At 38.3% G+C, this 20,718-nt stretch overlaps 3 protein-coding genes across 46 annotated transcripts in view; 1 reads left to right on the top strand and 2 right to left on the bottom strand.

The window, feature by feature from the left end:
- Positions 1–1,135: 1,135 nt before the first annotated feature.
- On the bottom strand, positions 1,136–5,794 carry g6pc1a.1 (glucose-6-phosphatase catalytic subunit 1a, tandem duplicate 1). Of its 2 annotated transcripts, none has more exons than XM_047376448.1 (5): positions 5,055–5,794; positions 4,877–4,971; positions 3,571–3,676; positions 3,361–3,476; positions 1,136–3,222 (listed from the first exon to the last, which is right to left on the bottom strand). In XM_047376448.1, exons 1-5 carry the CDS (start codon positions 5,270–5,272, stop codon positions 2,717–2,719), a joined length of 1,041 nt encoding a protein of 346 aa, XP_047232404.1. In that variant the 5' UTR covers positions 5,273–5,794; the 3' UTR covers positions 1,136–2,716. The 2 variants fall into 2 exon arrangements, with proteins under 2 accessions (XP_047232404.1, XP_047232403.1); XM_047376447.1 differs by having other exon boundaries at positions 4,862–4,971; positions 5,055–5,781.
- Positions 5,795–9,137: 3,343 nt separating this feature from the next.
- Positions 9,138–12,174, top strand: g6pc1a.2 (glucose-6-phosphatase catalytic subunit 1a, tandem duplicate 2). Its single transcript, XM_047376423.1, has 5 exons — positions 9,138–9,454; positions 9,544–9,653; positions 10,135–10,237; positions 10,551–10,666; positions 10,758–12,174. Exons 1-5 carry the CDS (start codon positions 9,222–9,224, stop codon positions 11,258–11,260), a joined length of 1,065 nt encoding a protein of 354 aa, XP_047232379.1. The 5' UTR covers positions 9,138–9,221; the 3' UTR covers positions 11,261–12,174.
- A 3,436-nt stretch (positions 12,175–15,610) lies between these two features.
- Positions 15,611–20,718, bottom strand: part of LOC124874916 (ankyrin-3-like) — a 223,918-nt gene continuing 218,810 nt past the window's right edge. For 42 of the 43 annotated variants that reach the window (XM_047376558.1, XM_047376581.1, XM_047376582.1 and 39 more), the window contains 4 exons: positions 20,182–20,265; positions 19,840–20,061; positions 17,547–17,618; positions 15,611–16,997 (listed from right to left, as the gene is read on the bottom strand). In XM_047376558.1, the coding sequence (XP_047232514.1) occupies positions 17,571–17,618; positions 19,840–20,061; positions 20,182–20,265 (354 nt within the window). In that variant the 3' untranslated portion in view covers positions 15,611–16,997; positions 17,547–17,570. The remainder of the gene's footprint in view (positions 16,998–17,546; positions 17,619–19,839; positions 20,062–20,181; positions 20,266–20,718) is intronic. The other variant, XM_047376568.1, reaches the window with a different exon arrangement.

Here is a 20,718-nt window from a genome sequence, read left to right as displayed (position 1 = left end):
ACTCGCTCCTCCAAAACACCCCAAAGTGGCTCAATAATATTTAGATCTGGTGACTGTGCAGGCCATGGGAGATGTTCAACTTCACTTTCATATTCATCAAACCAATCTTTCTCCAGTCTTGCTGTGTGTATTGGTGCATTGTCATCCTGATACACGGCACCGCCTTCAGGATACAATGTTTGAACCATTGGATGCACATGGTGCTCAAGAATGGTTCGGTAGTCCTTGGCAGTGACGTACCCATCTAGCACAAGTATTGGCCAAGGGAATGCCATGATATGGTAGCCCAAACCATCACTGATCCACCCCCATGCTTCACTCTGGGCATGCAACAGTCTGGGTGGTACGCTTCTTTGGGGCTTCTCCACACCGTAACTCTCCCGGATGTGGGGAAAACAGTAAAGTTGGACTCATCAGAGAACAATACATGTTTCACATTGTCCACAGCCCAAGATTTGTGCTCCTTGCACCATTGAAACCGACGTTTGACATTGGCATGAGTGACCAAAGGTTTGGCTATAGCAGCCCGGCCGTGTATATTGACCCTGTGGAGCTCCTGACAGACAGTTCTGGTGGAAACAGGAGAGTTGAGGTGCACATTTAATTCTGCCGTGATTTGGGCAGCCGTGGTTTTATGTTTTTTGGATACAATCCAGGTTAGCACCCAAACATCCCTTTCAGACAGCTTCCTCTTGCGTCCACAGTTAATCCTGTTGGATGTGGTTCATCCTTCTTGGTGGTATGCTGACATTACCCTGGATACCGTGGCTCTTGATACATCACAAAGACTTGCTGTCTTGGTCACAGATGTGCCTTTTTCCCTTTTGCCCCATGTCTCTCTTTTTCGAGCTTCTTTTTTCCTTTTCAGTTCAGTCTCCGTGTCTGTAACAATTGAAATATTCCCAAAGAAGTTTATAATAAAGTTTCTTTTATATCAAGCAGAGCCTTAAAGCATTGGCTATGATGCTCCACTTGTGAAAGTAAATCTATTGGGCAATTTCTTGGCACTCAGACAACAATTCTGAGCGCTACTCTGTCGGACAGGATACCCTGACCTGATATTTTCAGCATTGTACAAAATGTGTAAACTAGCAACGTGTAAAACAACTACAGACTCTCAAAAATACTGTGGGACTTTTTATTAACATTTTGAGGACAGTGACGTGCGATGAGATGTGTGTTCAGGTAGGCAGAGGGAGTTTCAAAAAGACCAGCATAGAATCATACTTTGAGACTTGAGAAAATACTAGACTCATTATAGTTTGCTTATATTAGCAGGCAAGACTGTTCTGACACTGTTGTGTCATTAAATGGTCAAAACAAATGGCTTCAAACAATACCAGTTTGATTATATTCTATAACAACACTTAACAACTACTGCCACAGTTCAGATGTGTGTTTTAGAAACTAGATTGAGAAACAGGAATTGATAAGATTTATACAGTTTTAGAATTATAGTCTGTAGAGCTCCATGTAAATATGAAACACCTCTTCTAATGCCATCTACATATTTAGCCTCTTAAAGTCAGTGGTGATGACCAAGGAATTAAAATCAATTGGCAAAGCAATATGTAGCCATCCTAAAAAAAAATATTTGACCAAAGTCATGGCTCTCAGCATAAAAAAACACATATTTTATTTAATGACAAATTACAATATGGGCTTTTGTGTGAGCGGGATTCAATTATTGTAGAATGTCCATAATAAAAAAAAGTTGATGCTGAAAGTTTCTTTTTGCAAATAGCCTGTGGTAGGCAATGTCTATGCTGCTTCATGCATCTGATTTCTACCCCTTGTCACACCCTAAGCTAATTAGGTGGTAACTCCTAACTTTTCTTGTTAGGGTGATTTGTAAGTTCCAATTAGGAGAAGCTTTAGAGCATTTTCATTTTTCAAATAGGGTTAAATTGCTAACTGTAAAAATGCTACTGACTCTTAAGGTTCTTTCGAAACGTTTTCAACATGATGTGCAAATAACCTGCTAACTTATTAGGATCCCCTTAACAAACTATTTAAACCATCTTCCGTAGTAAATGTTTACAAAAATGTATTTATTACTATCTGTAAAAAGACTATTCGCTCTTGTATATGTATGATTGTAATTCTAATGATTAAATCATAAACATAGTAGACATGCATTGCACTTATGTGTTTAGAGAACTAACAAAGTGCACTGAGGACATTAGGTTAATGATTCATGTAAACATATTTAGGCTTTGAGCTATTAATATTTATATTTTATATTTATCAGATTTGCAATTTAATCTGTCTGCAGTAGTTACTTCTAGTCACAAACATGTGGACATGATTCTAAGACGTGATTTCCCATATGAGTAAAGTTATTTATAAAACCTAAGTAAACTGTTATAGTAACATGCAGAGACCAGAAACATAATGACCTGAAAATCTCAAGTGCTATTCTTGTTTTGTCGTTTTATTGTCGGCTCAAGCCCCACTGTCACACTGTGTTGCAAGTAAATTACTGACTTCTGATAATCAAGAGGTATGTTTGGGTTTAGCTTTAAAACTTTGGGTCGCTGTGGTCAGAAATGAAATGAGGATGGTTGCTTCTTTGCGCACCAGGATAGTTTTAGCAACTCACATATGACTGGTGTTAATTTCCCCAGTTTTCTTTTATAAAGGGAAGAAAACAATTTTTGCAAATAAGAAAGAACTAAAACTAGTAGTTGACTTGAAACACTAAGTAAGATATAAATCATAAATTCTTATCCAGCTTAATTCCTTTGCACATCCTGTAGAGAGCCCAAGGAACCAAAGTGGTTGGGATTAAAAGTGCAAAGGCACTCTTACCAAAAGATAGGATATAGAAAGTCACATGGTTGTCTGAAGAAAATGTCCATCCATCCAAGAACTGAAGGAAGAACAAAGAGATCATAATGCACCCCATCTTGAAAGCAGCGTTTGTGTTTTTCTTGATGCCACTGTAGAGAGCAGAGTGCAGCCCCAGTCCGAGGCCAAATAGACTACCCATGTTACGTAGGAGGCTGGCAAAGGGCGTGGTGTCCAGGTGGATCCATTCCGATCTGATGCACCACTTGTGGGCTTTGTCTAAAGTCCAAAGTAGGTCCACTCCTACAATTTTAAGCAACAGGTAGAAGCCAATAGCAAAGAATGTCAAGAAGAGGGTGATGAGGAGGTATTTGTTCATGCTGGCGCTGTAAATCCACTTCTTCTTGGAAACTATACCAGCAACTACTATGCCTGTAAAATAACAGAGAGGTGGTCTTAACATTAGGTTACTATAAAAACGTGAATGTTGAATGTTGTTTTAGACCTAACAGTTCCTCTCGTTTTTCATAGATTTACAGGTAATGTCTTGACTTATTTGGACCAACATACCCGTGATGACCCCGGCAATAACCTGATGTGGGAAGTGAGCCGCCATGAAAACCCTGGACATGCAGACGATCAGCACCACCAGAACCATTAAGGCCCACAAGCCTATCTGGAACAGTCTGACAATATTAATACAGAATGTAAGCACCACAACATTCTCAAGAGACTATTTTGTTTGGAGAAATATATTTTTGCACTGGAAAAAAAACTCACCTGTATAGTAATAAGGGGCATTGTTTTTCTTTTGCGATTGAAAGCAGAGCAGAAACCATCACATACCAGACGCCAGCTACACCCATAGCATGACCTGAAGGGCTCCCTGGAATATTAAATAGAACCCAAATGTATGTTTTAATTTTTATTGTATTATTTAATCTTTCATAAAAATCAAGTTACTGTATGCCCTGTAACAGACTGGTGACCTGTCCAGGGTGTACCCAGCCTCTCGCCCAATGACCGCTGGAGATTGGCACCAGCCCTCCAGTGACCCTGCATGGCGGGGCTGGATGGATGGATGGATGGATGGATAGTAATTTTGCAATATTTCATGAGCATTTCTTTGACAGAACAAGAATTTAAAGCAGAAGGTTCTTCTAATTACAATTTTAATGAATAACTGGAAAATATTGGAAAATGTAATGAAATAACTAGCCGGTACCTCTGTCTTACACTCTACTGTTTACTTTTTATAGTACGAATTGCCCCTATATATTTTATCCGTCTCTTGATTGATACTTTGTAAAATGAGATACTTTGTTACCTTACTACAACCTATGACTTTAGATAGCTGATGCAATTGAATAAATGTCAGGAACACCAACATCTGTCATTATAGTAGGAGTATTTACACTTTTAAGAATACACTATAATTATACATGCCTACTTTTAAATGCATAAATTACCACTGCAAGGAAAAGCTATCTTCATGCTCTTCTAGTAATAATCCTATTGTTGTGTACATGGAAGGTTTTCACATATTTTGCAAATGTTCACAACAAAAAATCTAGTCACAACAGTTTCAGTCGACCTGCCTATTTTGACGTTTGGTTTATTTATTTTTTTTTGCCTTAAAAAGTCTGATGGAAATGGAAAAACAATAAGAAGTATCCAAGAAGACAGTAAGAGGTGTGCTTCAGCTTAAATCTTTCAAATTCAGTGTAACAAATATTATATTTGAGATTTTTATTTTTTAAATGTCAATACTGATGTTACATTACTGCCACCTCAGCAGAACGTGCATGCAGATTTGCAAAAGTATGCAAGAGAAAATGGTAATCTGTAAATTGCTGAAGTAAAGATAAAACCCACTACAACTAGACAAAGCACTAGAGTTGAGAACTCATTCATAAATATTCCAAACATATATCCATTGACTGCAAGCCAGGAGATACAGTTATCTTCTGTCAATGATATATATAAATATTAACCAGACCTAGAGTTCACTATGCCAGATAAATGTAATCAATCATTGGTCGGCTCTTAAGAAAAACGCAGATATCATTACCAGGTCCAGTCTCACATGTGATAGGAAACTGCTGCAGTGATGGGGCCTTTCCTGCTCCGTAAAACTGGGTCTCATGAACCCACCAGTAGGGCCTCTCCCCAGAAAGGACCCTGCAATGGAGAATCAGTAAAATCAATCAGTATGCGGTTAAGTTGCACTAACAGGGTTTATTTTTTTAAATGAGTTTATTTACCATTTCAGAACTAAATTGAGCCAGTCTCCGATGACAGCCACCCAGATTAGCCTGACCCCCGTGTCCTTGCGCATATAGAACCATACAGGGAACAGGTAGAAGAACGTAGTGTGCAGATCCGCCACGGCAGAGGCCAGGCTAAACAGGCCCTCATACCTGCTGTATCTGGTCTGCAGATGAATGGCCAGATCAACCCCCCAGCTGTGAAGGAGATCCATGATATCACAGCTCAGACCTCGGACTGAGGATGATAGCTGGAATCTGCGCTTCTTTGTTTTATTTGCAAGGACCAGTTACTGCAAAGCAGACTGTACTATCTGCTTGTTCTCTGTGTGATTCCCATTGGACTTTACTCAAGGCTAGTGGATTTTGTTTGCCTTTGAAACAGTGCGGACAGGCGGTTCCTTAACTACACCCCTTTTGAGGCCCTGTCTGTTAAAATCCATCAATGAAGAATCAAGTTGCTCCCCATAGTTAGAGGAAACTTCTAGTCTCACATCAAATGTATTTAGAAAGCACATTTAAAAATAGTGCACATAAATAACATCAGTTTAGTCAGATTTAAAAGGAGGTAAATGAAAATTGGGAGATATTTTTAAATGTTCAGCATCAGAGATGTCCCAGTAGGTAGAGGCAGTTTACAATAAGGGCCCAGTCTCCGCTATTTTTTCAACATAATGTGGAAACAACAAGAAGTTGTTTAACAGACCTTAGTGATCCCATTGAAGTATGTAGAATTAGAAAGATCATCTAGGTAATTAGGTGTCAGCCTTTTCAAACATCTTAAAATCTATTCTAAAATGCACAGGCAGTCAGTTAAAAAAGCCTATATGAGAGTACAGGTGCATCTCAATTATTTAGACTATATAGAGAAATTACACACAGAGTGATATATTTATAGGGTTATTTCTTTTAATTTTGATGATTCAGATAATGAAAGCCAAAATTCTCGGAAAATTATAATATTACATAAAATCAATAGAAACTGGATTTTAAATACAGATATGTGAATCTTCTGAAAGGTATGTCTATGTACTGTACAGTGTATGTGCCCAAAGTTTGATCAAGACTTTTTTGCATGAATTACTTCATCAAAGTAGAGTGGTATGAAGGGGATCAGTCTGCGGGTCTGCTGAGATGTTACGGAAGCACAGGATGCTTCAATAGCAGCTTTCAGCTAATTTGGGACCTTGATTTTCAACTGAAATTTACTCTCATTTGAAAAGTAAAATGTTTTGCTTTACAATCATTTTAAGGGTGCGGTCATCCCTGTTGCTTGGGAACCATTTTCTTTCTGCTCTCGGAGGAGGAGGATGCTTTTTCTCTGTCTCCCGCACCCCCTCCCATATCTGCCCTGCTTCGGCTCTGTGTCTTGTCTTCTTTTTGGAGCCTCTTTTTGCATATCTTCCAAATTCTTAGTAATGGATTTGGTCAGCTGGTCTCTCAATGCAATTGATAAAATTTTCTCGACAAAAAGCCAGGGGTTGGGAGAGCCCAACTTGTCCAGACGGGACGTTTTTCTCTGGATACACAATGGACTCCTGGCAGAAGTGGAGGATTGTGTGTTTGTCGATAATGTCAGTCGAGGATGTGGAAGATATGTATATAATTGGATGTTTGATATCAGGATTTCTGCTTTTTTCTGCCAGTTACCTGGCATATCGAGAAATTCGGAGAATGTCAGCAGCTGTTTTGGCAATTGTGAGGCTGCCTGGCATGTATGATGGGATCTTCAGGGCGATCAGCACTCAGACTGAGATGTTACGTGAGTTGAATCGCAGACTGGATGTGATCCTTACACAGGATCGCAGGCAGGTTGCGGTTCCTGGACTCAGGGGTGAAATGGGATAAATCTTGGAGAAAGTTGTTCGCTCGGATCTGGCGAAAGACCAGGAATTTGGCTGTTTGGATTCGCCTTTGAGAAGCACCAGCGAGACTCTCAAGGCTGACGGAAAATTAAGAGTCAGCCTAACCCAAATAATTATTGTTTTTCTGAATCTGGCTCCCCTGCACGGCCTTGATGACCGGCTATCTTCAACCTCTCCTGGAAGTTATGTAAAAATGACGCTCTGCTCCCTCTGTCCCCTCCCTTCCCTGAGGACATCTGTGGACTTGCTCAGAACTTTGTGGCCGGTTGATGAACCTTCCAACGAACCATCAAGGACAATGGCCTCTGTGACAGTGCTTCGTGGACTTACTTGCACACACTCACTTGCACACACACACATGCTCAAGATAAACATATGCACCCCTCACACCACCTTCACCGTTCCCGGCATGATGTTGTTTTGTCAACTGTTGCTTCTTTGTGCTGAGGTTTTTTTGCAATCTCAAACTGTATCCTGCTAAGGATAAAGTGTGAAATATGATTTTTTCCCTCTACTTACCTAATGTGGCCTCTTTTCTCATCTAGCAAGGGCAGCGCCTGTGAGTGGGCAGCAAAGCCTCGGTGACCCGTCCCCCCCTTGTCTTGTGTCATGATGTATGTTTGGATGGGTTGTACTGGAATTCTAATTTCCCCTCGGGGATCAATAAAGTATCTTTGAATTGAATTGAATTGAAATTTTTCTACAACCATTTTTCCTTCCACTTTACGTTCCATTAGCATGCATGGGTACAGCACTTTTTGAACAGCTAGCCTCTTTAGTATGAACCTTTTGTGCCTTTCCTCCATTGTGGAGGGTGTCAGTGACTGTTTCCTGAAAAACTGTAAAGTCAAGAGTCTCCCCATGACTGTAAAAGCTAGGACACAACATTTCTGTTTAAAAAATATTTTTTTTATTAATCTCAGGTGAACTGAATTTTGAGTTTTATAGAGCTGTCATGATCAACATTTACAGAAATAAACACTCAAAAAATATTACTGTGTGTAAGGAATCTTTATAATATACAAATGTTCCTTTTTAAGTTGAATTCCTGAAATAGAATAACTTTTGGATAACATTTAAATTTACAGAGACTCACCAGTACGATTCAACCAATCTGTAACACCCCAATGATAATAAAAGGACTGTTACATCAGCCCCAGCTAGATGACACGGACAACCTTTTCCATCCATCCACTGTCTTCTGCTCATCAGAAATCGGGTCGTAAAGGCAGGAGGTCCCTGAGGGAAATCTAGGAATCCCACGGCCCGAGAACACCCTCCAGCCACATTCTAGGGGATCCCAAAGTGTTCCCAGGCCATGTGGGATACAAGGTCCCTCCAACGAGTTCTGGGTCTGCCTCGAGGGTCTCCTCCTAGTGGAATTTGCCTGGAAAACCTCCAAAGGGAGGCACCCAGTAGACATCCTGATCTGATGCCCAAACCACCTCAACTGGATCCTTTCAATAAGGAGGAGCATTGGGTCTACACTCAGTTCTTTTGTCCATCTCTGAGCCATGCAACACAACAGAGTTGTAATTACATATGATATAGAATGAAAAATAAAATTATAATGGTCTACCATATCAGAAATTGCACTGAGGTCTAAAATCACCAAGGCGGAAACTTGCGGAGTCAGAAAAAGATAACAGACTGTTACGTAAGAACTGTCTCGGAAAGTAAACATGTAATGGTTTTTATTTTAATTGTGAACCTGCTGCATAGATTCTTTTATCATATCTCCAATTGTCTGGCCTTTCGTGCATGACCTGATGTCATTTGTTCAGTTTGATCACCAAGTGTTTCCTCCTCTCTACTCAGCTGAAAGCCAATCCTTTAATCTTGATCTCCTTATATAATACACAAACAGGTTGCTCCATCAAAGAACTATTCATCAAAATCATCAGAACAATTATATAACTCACTAATTAAAAAACACAAAAGGTAGATTTATTTAACACAAATAGAAGATGTTTAGCAAAGTGTAAAAATCATTCTTTACACAGGTCATAGGTTTGACCTCTTCTTTGAACCTATGTACAGTGACTCAGTGGGAAAGACTCTAATTGTCCTTTTGTTTCTCTGTATCTCATCAACTTGTTTATGTGATGAAGCTTCCAAACTCCCGGTGCTTTATTACACATGTGTAGGGTCCAAAGATCAGAGCGAGCATGCGTTTGTGCAGTGGTCCCTGGGTATAAAACCAACCAGCTGTGTCAATGATAGCAACAGTCCTCTTTTTTTTGAACCAACTCACTCACAGCTCAGCAGGCTGAGACCTTTTTGCTTACTGCAGGCTAAGATGCTTACTGACATCATGGATGCAGTGCAAGGTTTTGGGGTGAGCAGTACCCAGTACCTGCAGACCAACTATAAGGATGCCCAAGGCCTTTTTCTCTGGGTTTCCTGGGCAGCGGACCTCAGGAACACCTTCTTCATCTTCTTCCCGCTTTGGTTCCACCTGCGTCCCTCGGTGGGCATCAAACTCATCTGGGTGGCTGTAATCGGAGACTGGCTGAACTTGGTCTTTAAATGGTGAGCTGAATATTCATCTCAAGTAAGAAAAATTATCAGAGCATTTTTATGGATCCTGACAGAGTTTGTGTTTCTGCTGTTCTTATCAGGATTCTGTTTGGAGAGAGGCCATACTGGTGGGTTCAAGAGACAGCTTATTATGCAGAAGCAACTCGCCCTCACATTGAGCAGTATCCAATGACCTGTGAGACCGGACCAGGTGAGGGATGCCACTGAACAGATATTTTTACTACTTGATGTGGAATTTACATTTTTCACACTTTTTGTAAGAATTAAGCCATTTTTGAAAACTTTATTCACATTTTGCACCTCTTTGTTGCCATTTAATTTAAGAAAAAGTTTTTTTTAACCTATTTAGTAAGTTCTTGTACAATTCCTTTATTTTGTATGTTTTCTTTATTTTGCATATAAAAAGATATCAGGCTGAATACAGTTAGCCCTTTTCCTGACTATTTTGTGCACAATTTAGATTTTTACACAAACACATCAAAACTGCTGATTAGACACATATAAGAAAGTTTTCATGATAAAAGCAGGATAATAAATGTAAAAAAGTTGACAGATTCAACATTTGTTTTCACTAAATCAATTGTAAACACCGCATAATGTAATTTTCGGTGTGCTGTGGCTGCATTTTTTTGTTTTGTTTTAATATCTGCTTTCTGTCTTTGTAAATCCAGGCAGCCCCTCTGGTCATGCTATGGGAGCTGCAGGAGTCTACTACACCCTTGTGACTTCCATCCTCACCATTCTGACCAGCAAGAAATCATTAAACACAAACTGGTGAGTAAAAAAAGCTGTTTTTGCACCCCCTGTCCCCCATGACGTTGGAGTTGTTTACCACTTTCCTTATCTTTCAGGGCACACTATCTGTTCTAACTGTAGTTGATCATTGACTTCTGCTGCACATTGAGTGTTATTTCTGGGTTGTTTTTACTTTCAGGTAGATTAATTAGTGTTGATATGAAAAGGATAAAAGGGGTTAATTGTTATATTGCATTAAAAGGTTCCGTTACATAGTTAATGTTAATTTTAAGTGCCGACTTTTGGAATAAAGGAAAAAATCATCTGAATTTAGTTTTCTGAATTTTTGCAGGTATCTGAAGGCTCTTCTGTGGGCCGTATTTTCGGGAGTCCAGGTGTGTGTCTGTCTGTCCAGGGTTTTTATTGCTGCCCACTTCCCCCATCAGGTTGTTGCTGGAGTCATCACAGGTCAGTGCAGGATATCCACAACCTTTCATGATATCAAACAGACAGTAGCTAGCAATCAAGCCTAATATCTGATGTGCTTTAATGTTTCCAGGTATGATTGTGGCCGAGGCATTCAACAGAACTCAGTGGATCTACAGTGCCAGCATGAAAAAATACTTCTACACAACGCTCTTCCTTACAACCTTTGCCATTGGCTTCTACGTGCTACTCAAAGCTTTGGGTGTGGACCTTCTGTGGACCCTGGAAAAAGCCCAGAAGTGGTGCGTCAGACCTGAGTGGGTCCTCCTGGACACCACACCCTTTGCCAGCCTTCTGCGCAACATGGGTACCCTGTTCGGACTTGGCCTGGGTCTGCACTCTCCCCTGTACACCGAGACCAAAAAGAACAGCAGTGATTTGGCCAGAGCAGGATGCATTGTCAGCTCGTTGTTCCTGCTGCACCTGTTTGACTCCTTCAAGCCTCCCACACACACCGCAGCCCTCTTCTACTTGCTCTCCTTCTGCAAGAGCGCAACTGTTCCCCTGGTCACTGTCAGCATCATCCCGTACTGCGTAAACAGAGCTATAAGCCAGCAGATGAAAAAGGGAGTGTGAGCAACAACCCTGAGTTGTGAAGACTAAAGCAATGCAAGTGCAGGGAGACACTGAACATTAATAATAATACTAGAAACCCTTTCCTTTGGTGCTTCTTGCATTTATAAGACTGCTTGACTCAGGAAAAAGCTTGAGTTGAATGATGAGAAACTGCATTGTGTGTCATTTGGACACTGAGCTCTGAACACTTTAACAATAAGAGAAAGCACAATCCAGGATGCTCAGCAGCACTTACAAAGAACTTGTAAAGATAACAAAACATGATCATTGTGGTTGTTTCTGAGTTCTGGAGAGAGAAGAATGAGTTTATTTTTGAATGTTTGCTCCTCAGCTTTAATATGCTATTTCAGTTATGAAACTATTGTATTTTTCAAAGTTTTTTTTTGAAATGTTAGGAATATTTTTTAAATAAAATCTGGAGATTAAAAGCTTTGACTTGATTCTTATTTTAACAGCTACACAACCATGTATTTGTGTAGTTGGCTGATTACTGCCATATATGTCTCGTAAAGTTAATTACATCCTGTCCTCAAGGAAAGAAAACCTCTTTTGCATTTTAAAGTTAGTTGTAAAGTGTGTGATGAGTTTACTCTTGCCTTTTAAACAAAGGGAAATCCCTCTAAAAAGTTGTAATACATGAACAGGCATAATGGAAGTCAAAGTTTCCACAGGCAGTTTGGACAAATTCAGCATAATCATTTTACAGTCATATTCATTCAATTCTGATGTTGGTCAGATTAAAAATATCTTTTGAAAATAACAATCTTTAAGCAGGTCTTAAATCCTACATTTCTGCATAATTGTTTTTTATTGATCAGATGCAATATGTCATATCTTCTATGAAAATAAATGTGTTTTTATTAGCTGTAAGCAGTAAATCATCATAATGAACAGAAAATAAAGACTTGAAAACATCCGTGTGTAATTAATCTATATGATGTGTTTCACTTAGTGAACTGAAATAATTGAACTTTTTTTTATTTCTCTTGACAGGCTTCTGTCAAGAGAGGAGATCCTGGATATTTATCAACATGAATAATTAATAAAAATTTGTTGCATGTCACCAAGTATTATATTTATAAAAAACGCACTAAAGTTTAAGACTGCACCATATCAGGAAACCTAGCGATGCGCGTTGATGTTAATGACTGGCAAAATAATAACAAATACCTTTGTCTAAAGCGTTCATTTCTTTCTGATTTGGGTTTATTGCCTGTGACGGACTGGCAACCTGTCCAGGGTGTACCCCACCTCTCACCCTTAGACCGCTGGAGATGGGCACCAGCCCCCTGTGACCCTCTACGGGTCACAGGGTATAGAAAATGGATGGATGGGTTTATTGCAATTATAAACCCCAAATCACAAGTAGTCTATCCACATACTAGAAAAAAAAATTATTCTCATTTAAACAGCTTGGTTTAATTTGTTATAATTGCATCAGCCTGCAACTGATATATTAACAGCAAACCAACATGACTGCTTGGCAGTACAGTTTCTTAATGACTTCACCTGAACATTTTAATTTCCTCTTGAAAAAATATTCTACCACTATAAACAATGAGAATCACCAAATATATTCCTGGCTTATGTAGCATGAATGATATTTCTTGCCTCCCAAGCATTTCTTTGGGATCTTAATATTGATATTGCACACACAGTTGTTGCTGATTATCAGCTAGCAATATATTGTGCAAAAATCTCCTTCCTAATGTTCTACTTATTTGTATTTAGGATTTTCTTTGTACTAGTATCCAGATAAAAGGTTATTTGGAAGTGGTCAGACATGAAGTGGGGTGAAGAGAGAAGGAAGACATGCAGCACGGGTCACCGGGGTTGAGACTCGTACCAGGGACAGCTGCATCGAGGACTGAAGGCCAACGTGGGCCACTTATTTACCTATTTAAGTAAAAATACAACAGCAAACAAGATAAAGCAATTTTGAAACTGCATGAATATCTAATGAGAAAATAAGAAAATTACACAACAGTCACAAAACGTAAGATTCAAACAAAAACAAGTATTCAAGCTGAAATTTGGCAAACTGAACAGCTGTATTTAGTCTTGGATTAAACTGCATAGGTAAGTTGTCTTCACTGATAATGTGACTTGGTTGGACGGGACTTTTTATAGGGCTGTTAGAGTAAAGGGGGGTAAATACAAATGCATGCTACATTTGTCATATTTAAAAAAAATTAAAACTATGAATAATTTTTCTTTTAGTTTGTCGCATAACATTCCAATAAAATACATTTTCTACATTTCACATAAGAAAATGTATGAAAAGTATGAATACTTTGTACATGTCAATGATCCATGAACCCTGTGACTATAAAACCTTATCTTTATTTCATCATACCTCTCAATAGTGTGATAGGATTTCAAAACCATCATTTAACAAAATGAAACATTCTTAAAAGGACTAAAGTATAATTTTGTCCTTTATCACAATGAAGCCCTCAGCTGTTTTCTGTTCTTGCAGACTAATGCTTTTCAGGGTAAAAATTCATTTTATACTGTTAGAAATACAAACACTGAAAACTCAGTGTTTTATTTTACCTTCTGCATAATCTCTAGAGACACAGGAACCATTCTGGCAGAGTATAAATCGATAACTGAGAACCAGAACTGCAGTGATGACATAGATCCAAACTTCATGCTTCTGTCTGAACACTGGTTCGTACACATGCAGGCTGTGGTGCAAGCTGAAAATTCAATATTTGTGCTTGTGACCTTTGAATTAGGACAAGCTTTTGTGTCAAACGACTTGTGACAGTTTTTGACCTAAAATGTAAAGATTTAAAAAATATGTGGAGGTTTTTAAAAGAAGCTCAAGGTTTACAAGAATTTACAAACGAAATGGACAGAGGAGAGCCTGCTTTTGGCACAGCTGGTGAAGGAGAATAGAGCGTTGAAAGATACATTTGATCCTGGGATCTTGGTGCAAAAAAAGAGGCATACTTGGGAATGCATTGCTGAGCAGATCAATGTGTTGTTCCCTCTGCTTTTACACAGCAGCCTGAAACGTGAGAAGCACAGGTACCTGCTGCAATCAGAAGCTAGAGAGGAGATTGCAGCACACAAGCAAACGTCTTTGCAGACAGGTGGGTGTAGATGACCGTTTAGTCTAAGGTTACTGACATCATAATGTACAATACAACAAATACTTATTCACCTCATTAACATTTTAAGAGTTTATATTATTGCACTTAATCTAGAGTGTGTTTTTATGTATATATATTTTTTCAATTTCTTTCAGATGTTTATTTTTGAAAGCTTTTTCACAGTTTTTGTGATTATTTATTTATCTACTAAGGTGATTTCCAAATTACCTTAGCAGAAGTGGACCTTTAACCTATCCTGCAGTGGAAAGTATTTAATTTCCCTGTAAAAGTATGATAAAGTTATCTTATGGCCTTCATCTCAGGCGTTATGACATTACTACACTGGGTGGGAAAAGTAAGATTATCCCTGAATAGTTCAGCCACAAACATGATCCCTGCACGATCAAGATGGCAGCACCTAATTAATTCACTGTTGTTCATTGTATGAAGAAAATCTATATTCTCTGCTAAAGACACTCAAAGACTCACTAAGAGTCCTCCACACATCCAACATCTGTCTACTTTGGGAGTTTTAGGATTTTTCTTACAATGAGGTCAGTAGGAGCTAGTATCTGGGTTAAAAGTCAAGGATACACCTATGTTGGCCAGATTTTGCAGCTGTTGGACATGATCCACCTTAATAAAGACTGGACATGCAGATCAGCAGCGATCTAACTGTATCTGGATTTCTGCAAACATCTATCAGGTCCAGGTAGCTTTACCAAAGTCCAGGGACCAAACATGCCACTAAATGCAAACATTAATCTGTTTAATTTTCTGTGACATGTTTTTGTCCCCATGTGAACTGAACAAAGAGGTGAAATTATCATGTAAAAGTGTGATTCTTGGTAGGTTCATGTGAGAAAAAAACTGTTTGTGCTGGGCAGGCTGGAGGCAGCTTAGACAGGAGCACAACTTTGTCTCTCTAAGACGAAACTGTTTTACGAAACAGGGTAACAAATCCTGTGTCTTCATTAGATGTGGCCCAAAATGTTTGTCTGAAAACTAACTAACTAACAAAAAAAAAAAAAGAAGGTAATAAGTTCAATCCCAGTTGGGCCAGGAGCTTTTTTCTGGGTACAGAGAGCCTGTTCACCGACTACACCAATTAGCAAATCCCGCTGGTTTTCCGATTTAAAGAATGTATTCAACAAGGAGGTGACATCATTCTATCTGGGAATGATGCAACGTGAATAGGGCATTTGATATGTTACGTCCGATAAAGAAAAAACACAATGACCCACAGTTATTTGGTTAAAACACAATTTATTAATTATTTTTTGTTTTTGTTTAAATAATTACTTGAATCATCCAGGGTTGGCTATGATGGTTTGCCATACATGTTGGTACCAGATTTAGTAACAGTGAATGCATTGGGTAGATTTGTATGGAAAAGAAAAAGAAAACACAGAAAATAGATTTACAGTAAAAGAAAACATTTTCACCAACGTGCTGTCATTAGTGTGATTTGTGTGATTTCAGCTGTTGGTACAGTTACAGTTTGGTGATTGAGGCTAAAAACCGGATCATGTAAATAACAGTTAAACAGGATGGAAGTTGTAAAACCCTAACATAAAAACAGTCCCCTTTTTAAAAAGTAGTAGACATAAAAGCTATAGTATGCATGATGGGAATAAAGTTTAATGATGTTACACACACACACACACACACACACACACACACACACACACACATACATACTCCTGGCTGTTAACATTTTAGAGCTAATATTCCAGCCTGCAGGTTACATCCGACAAAACCGTCTGTACTTTGCTGGATTAAAATAGCGAAGCTTTACTGTCTCACAACATGAATGTGGACTGTGTCTATTAAATCAAAGACAGTCACAGATGACACTCATGTTTTCTTACTATGAGGTTGAACACATAAAGAAGTTCTGTCAAACCTCTAATTGTATTACAGTGCTTTAAAATTAGAAGAAAAGAAAAACAAAGCATTAAAAATAAAGTGACACAACATGCAGCAAAATATAATTTCTCTGAAGAACATTCCATAGCAGAGGAGCTGGTTAAACAGACACACAACGTGTAAAATTAAGCAGTTTTTTCTGCATTCCTTCCTCATTCTGATAGAGCTGTTTTGCTCCTTTTTTCATTATTTAGGAAGAGCAAATCAGGTCAGTCAAGTGCATCCACTCCGCAAAGCCTAACCAGCTCAAATCAGTGCATAAACAATCTGTGAAGCTACTATTTATTTTGTTTTTATACAGTGTCATTTATATACAACAAAATCACCCATTTATTGTTAGATTTTATTTAAAAAAAGGAACCACATGGGGCACTCCAGTGCTGCTGTTTCTGATTCAGGAGGAAGAAAACACAAAAGCACGGTAAAAGGCGAGTGTCTGAAAAAGTGGAGGTTGTTCTGTCAGCAGTCATTTTCTTTGGCTGCAATTCATTCGCCACCGATGTGCAAAAGTTCCCGCTCATGTCAATGAGTGTCCCCTGTGTGTTATTTTTTTTTGACAGTGAGTGAGATCGGTGACATGCTCATGCGAAATCAAGGAAAAGTAACGTCGTCTTGCTGTAAACCATGTAAACCACTCCGATCTTCTTTTTCATGGACTCCAGTCTAGGAGTTTTTCAAGTGTGGAGTTGCTGTTAACGTCTGAAAACCTGGAGGGTCAAAGGAAAAATTTACATTTCGAAGCAAAAAATGAAAAAGGTGATTAGAAATGTTACTTTCAGCTTCTCGGATGTTTTTTTTGTTTTTGTTTTATAGTGCCTTGCAAAAATATTCATACTCTTTGAGCTTTTTATATATTTGGTCATTTTACAAACACCAACTTTAATGTATTGTGAAGGTGAAGGAAAAAAAAAAGGGTGAAGGATTGTATACACTTTTGCAAAGCACTGTATTTTGTTGGATTTTAATTTTCAGAAACTTTTTGGCCTACAAAAACCTTAAAAATGTCTTTCATGTGCTGATTTAACAAAAATGTGCTGAGTGGTACAGTTTCAATTTTAATCATGGTAGAAAAAAGAAAAAAAGCACCAAACTCAGGACCCAGAATGAATGGTCCTACCTGGACATGATTCTGAAATGATTTGATTTGAGAGCAGCTGGCACATCTTCAGCAAAATAATTGATGGCATTGCAAATTATGTGGCTGTGATACAGATTGATGCCTGAGCATCCAAAAGTCAATCAAAATGTTTTCTTACCAGGCTTATTTCAGAGCTTTGCCGTTACGACTGACTCTTTTCCCCGTGCTTCTTGTTGGAACCGTTTCCAGGCTGAACAGAAAGAGGTCGAGGGAATTAGCGTGTCCATCATAGGACAGAAAAAAACACAAAATATAGTAAGTTATTTATGTATTCAAGCTAAAACTGATCTCCTGGTTTTACTGAAGCATAAATCTGGTCGTTCACTACAGCACGCAGCATGCTGGAAGAAACATTTGTTTAGGAAGAGAGGAAGAGAAATGAAAGCTTCTAGCGATGTACAAGCAAAATATACAAGAAAAAACATTCTGTATTTAATGAAACATGATATTTGTTATTTACAACCAGCAAAACCACTGCACACCGCTTTTGTAGCACAAAGCAACTCTGTTTTTCACACAGGTATCAACACTGACAGGTCACATTAATGCAAAAAATCTGAGTTTACAATCAATTAAAAAAAATAGCAAACATGGCGACCTAAACAGAGGAACATCATCTATCGACTTAAGCACACTGCAGGGCTCCAACTGTTCTGGAGCAAAATGTCAGAAATGTAATTCAACTTGAATATCATGGTCTGTGATTGTTTTGAGCCAATAAAGTTACCGAATATTAATTCAGATGTAAATAACTTTAAATTCCTTAATATTTATAATACAAGTGACATTTTAATTATAGATTTAAATTTTTGTTTTGAAAATGCACATGTAGAGTTTCTTTCAACCAACACAACATATATATGCAGTTTTTCCAGGCAGGTAAGTAAGAGGTAACTATGTAAACAACAACCCGAGGCAAATTTGGGGGTGCATAAAAGAAATAATAAATAATAATAAATAGTTTTTAGTGATTTCTGGAAAATGTTTGCCCTTTTAGACCATAGAGACTGGACCATGGTGGTCCAAAGGAAAAATCTCCAGTTTTATATCTATAAAGTGATTTGGGATAGTGCAATATTAGAAATCTACTTACTTATCTGAAGGTTTGTTTGGAAGGCAATATTTGTTGAGTATTTCTACCTTCAAATTTATACACTTTGCATGGCAATACGATATACAGCCAGTTGGATTTAGTTTTATTGCAGTAAATGCCCACACCTGACACAGGGTATAGAGCACAACATGCTTAAAACAGATCTAGAGTGTTGGAAGCAATAATAGCCCAGTCTGATTTCCCAATGTCATGAAGTCCTACTGTTAAGTCATAGGTAAAGTGGCTGACAGCTGTTCTCAGTGATTACAGCTTGAAGTAACATTTTCAGATTGAACATAATGAAATAAAATAATTTACACATTTTCATTTCTGACGATGGATGAAACAAAATAATTCAGTTGATGATCCCAAAACCTCAAATAAATGGCCACACAATCAACATGATCCTTTGAAAAAACTATGTGCTCACTATTGCTCTGTAGAATACATATGGAGCCTGGACATGCTAACCGTGCTAATTCCTAATAAAAGACACTAAACACAGCTTAAAATGTTGTAATCATTTAGTTAATCATAGCTCTCAAAAAGAAATGTGTATCATCTATAACCAGAGTTGGCAGGGCAGAAATCAGCCAGAAAACTCTGGTTGACGCATCTAATAGTGTTAGTTTGAACCAAATAAAATATACGAAGTTTGGGTGCAGGGGGTGTGAATTCTTCAATAAAAAATAGTGAGTAGCTAAATAAAATGTTGAGACATTCTACATTTTTTCCTTAAAATAATAATTCAATCAGCTTTAAACAATAACATTTGGCACAACTTAAATAAAAGTCATATTAATCTATTCTCTCTTCACAAAGTTAATCAAATTAAATTCAAAATGTTGTTTTTAGTTTTCTGCATTTTTACACTGGACATAATCTACCTCATGGGATCTTGCTCTGCTTGCCATGAGGACTGTACATTATGACCTGGCAGGATTCAGTCTGACCATTTGGCTTAGATACAGTGACCACATTCCTGAAAAAACTCTAAACTTGTTCCTAAACTTTGGACTGACTTCATGAAGTAGGTGAGTTTCTTGGGATTATCTCTAAAATTCAAATTAAACTGAAACAAAAAATACTGCTAAGAAGTTGGTTGGTTACCATTATGTCCTTGTTTAATCCGTTTCTTAGTAATCTTTATATATTTCAACCGGCAATACTCAAGATCAAGAAATTGCTGCGATGACAAAAATTAAAAAGTTAAACAACCTAAGTTACATGGTATATAAGGGTTTTCAGGGTTTTATCTAATTTCAGCTCCATGCAAGTGCAAGTCAGTCAAGGTGCAGTGGTAGGTTTTAACGTCAACCTGTTTCTTCTCTCCCTGGGCTTCTTCCTTGTGGCTGTGTCTGGAGCGCTTCCCTCTTTTCTTTCCCTTCCCTCCCTTGTTTCCTGCTCCTGCTGCAGCTTCAGCAGCAACATCTGCATCACCTACATCAACATTCAAACCTCCTTCTCCAGATATATTCTGGCCTTCACATTCCCTTCTTTCCTCTGAGTTGAAACCCCGACGCACCACCTTTCTGATAACCTGTAGGGGGCAGAAGCATGTCAGGAAGACGAAGATAGAGGTGTTTTAAAGGGGAAATTGATGGACTGAGAATAAGATGTTTGTGCGTAAGCTGTAGCAAAGCAGAAGGAGGATGGTTACTTTTCTGGTGACCAGATTCCCGTCTTCGTCTATAAAATGCTCCTCAGTAACAGACTGTCCAGTAATGTTTCTGGCCTCCTCTCCCTGTGGTGAAAGTTGAAGGAAGAAAGGATGAGTGGAAAAACAAAAGGCAGATTAGTTGGAAAGAAAGGGAGGGCAAAGCTGCAGGCTTTTTAGGAATTAAAGCAGCACTCCTTGACTGTTATGAAGACATCAGGCTTACATTTGTTTAAGTTCAAAAATCTTCAAAAGGTTTCGATCAGAAAAAAAGAAGCTTTTAACAAACTGCAAGTTGCAAACTCTCGCATTCATTCAAACCTGCTTTCATGCAAAAAACAAAAACCACAACAAACTGGGTAGAACCTTATTGACCAGACTGCAGTCTACATAAAATAAACTTCTCATACATTAAGGTGGATCATCTTTTTTTTAGAGCAAAGTGACTTGCTGATAAATCCAAACCAAATCTCAGAAGTTATTGGAGATGTAATGAAATATTCAGCTCAGGATGATGTATGATATAAGGGTTCATTAGAA

This window comes from Girardinichthys multiradiatus, chromosome 10 (genome assembly GCF_021462225.1).
Source record: "Girardinichthys multiradiatus isolate DD_20200921_A chromosome 10, DD_fGirMul_XY1, whole genome shotgun sequence".
NCBI lineage: Eukaryota > Metazoa > Chordata > Actinopteri > Cyprinodontiformes > Goodeidae > Girardinichthys > Girardinichthys multiradiatus.
Note: the sequence above shows the minus strand (reverse complement) of the source record. Positions and strands in the feature narration are given on the sequence as shown.

Coding starts and splice junctions, on each gene's coding strand:
- g6pc1a.1 (XM_047376447.1), bottom strand. CDS start 5,272: ATGGATCTCCTTCACAGCTGGGGGGTTGATCTGGCCATTCATCTGCAG. Junction 3,677..4,861: donor CACATGTGAGACTGGACCTG/GTAATGATATCT, acceptor TTAATATTCCAG/GGAGCCCTTCAGGTCATGCT. Junction 3,223..3,360: donor TATTGCCGGGGTCATCACGG/GTATGTTGGTCC, acceptor GTTATTTTACAG/GCATAGTAGTTGCTGGTATA.
- g6pc1a.2 (XM_047376423.1), top strand. CDS start 9,222: ATGCTTACTGACATCATGGATGCAGTGCAAGGTTTTGGGGTGAGCAGT. Junction 9,455..9,543: donor CTGAACTTGGTCTTTAAATG/GTGAGCTGAATA, acceptor TGTTCTTATCAG/GATTCTGTTTGGAGAGAGGC. Junction 9,654..10,134: donor GACCTGTGAGACCGGACCAG/GTGAGGGATGCC, acceptor TTGTAAATCCAG/GCAGCCCCTCTGGTCATGCT.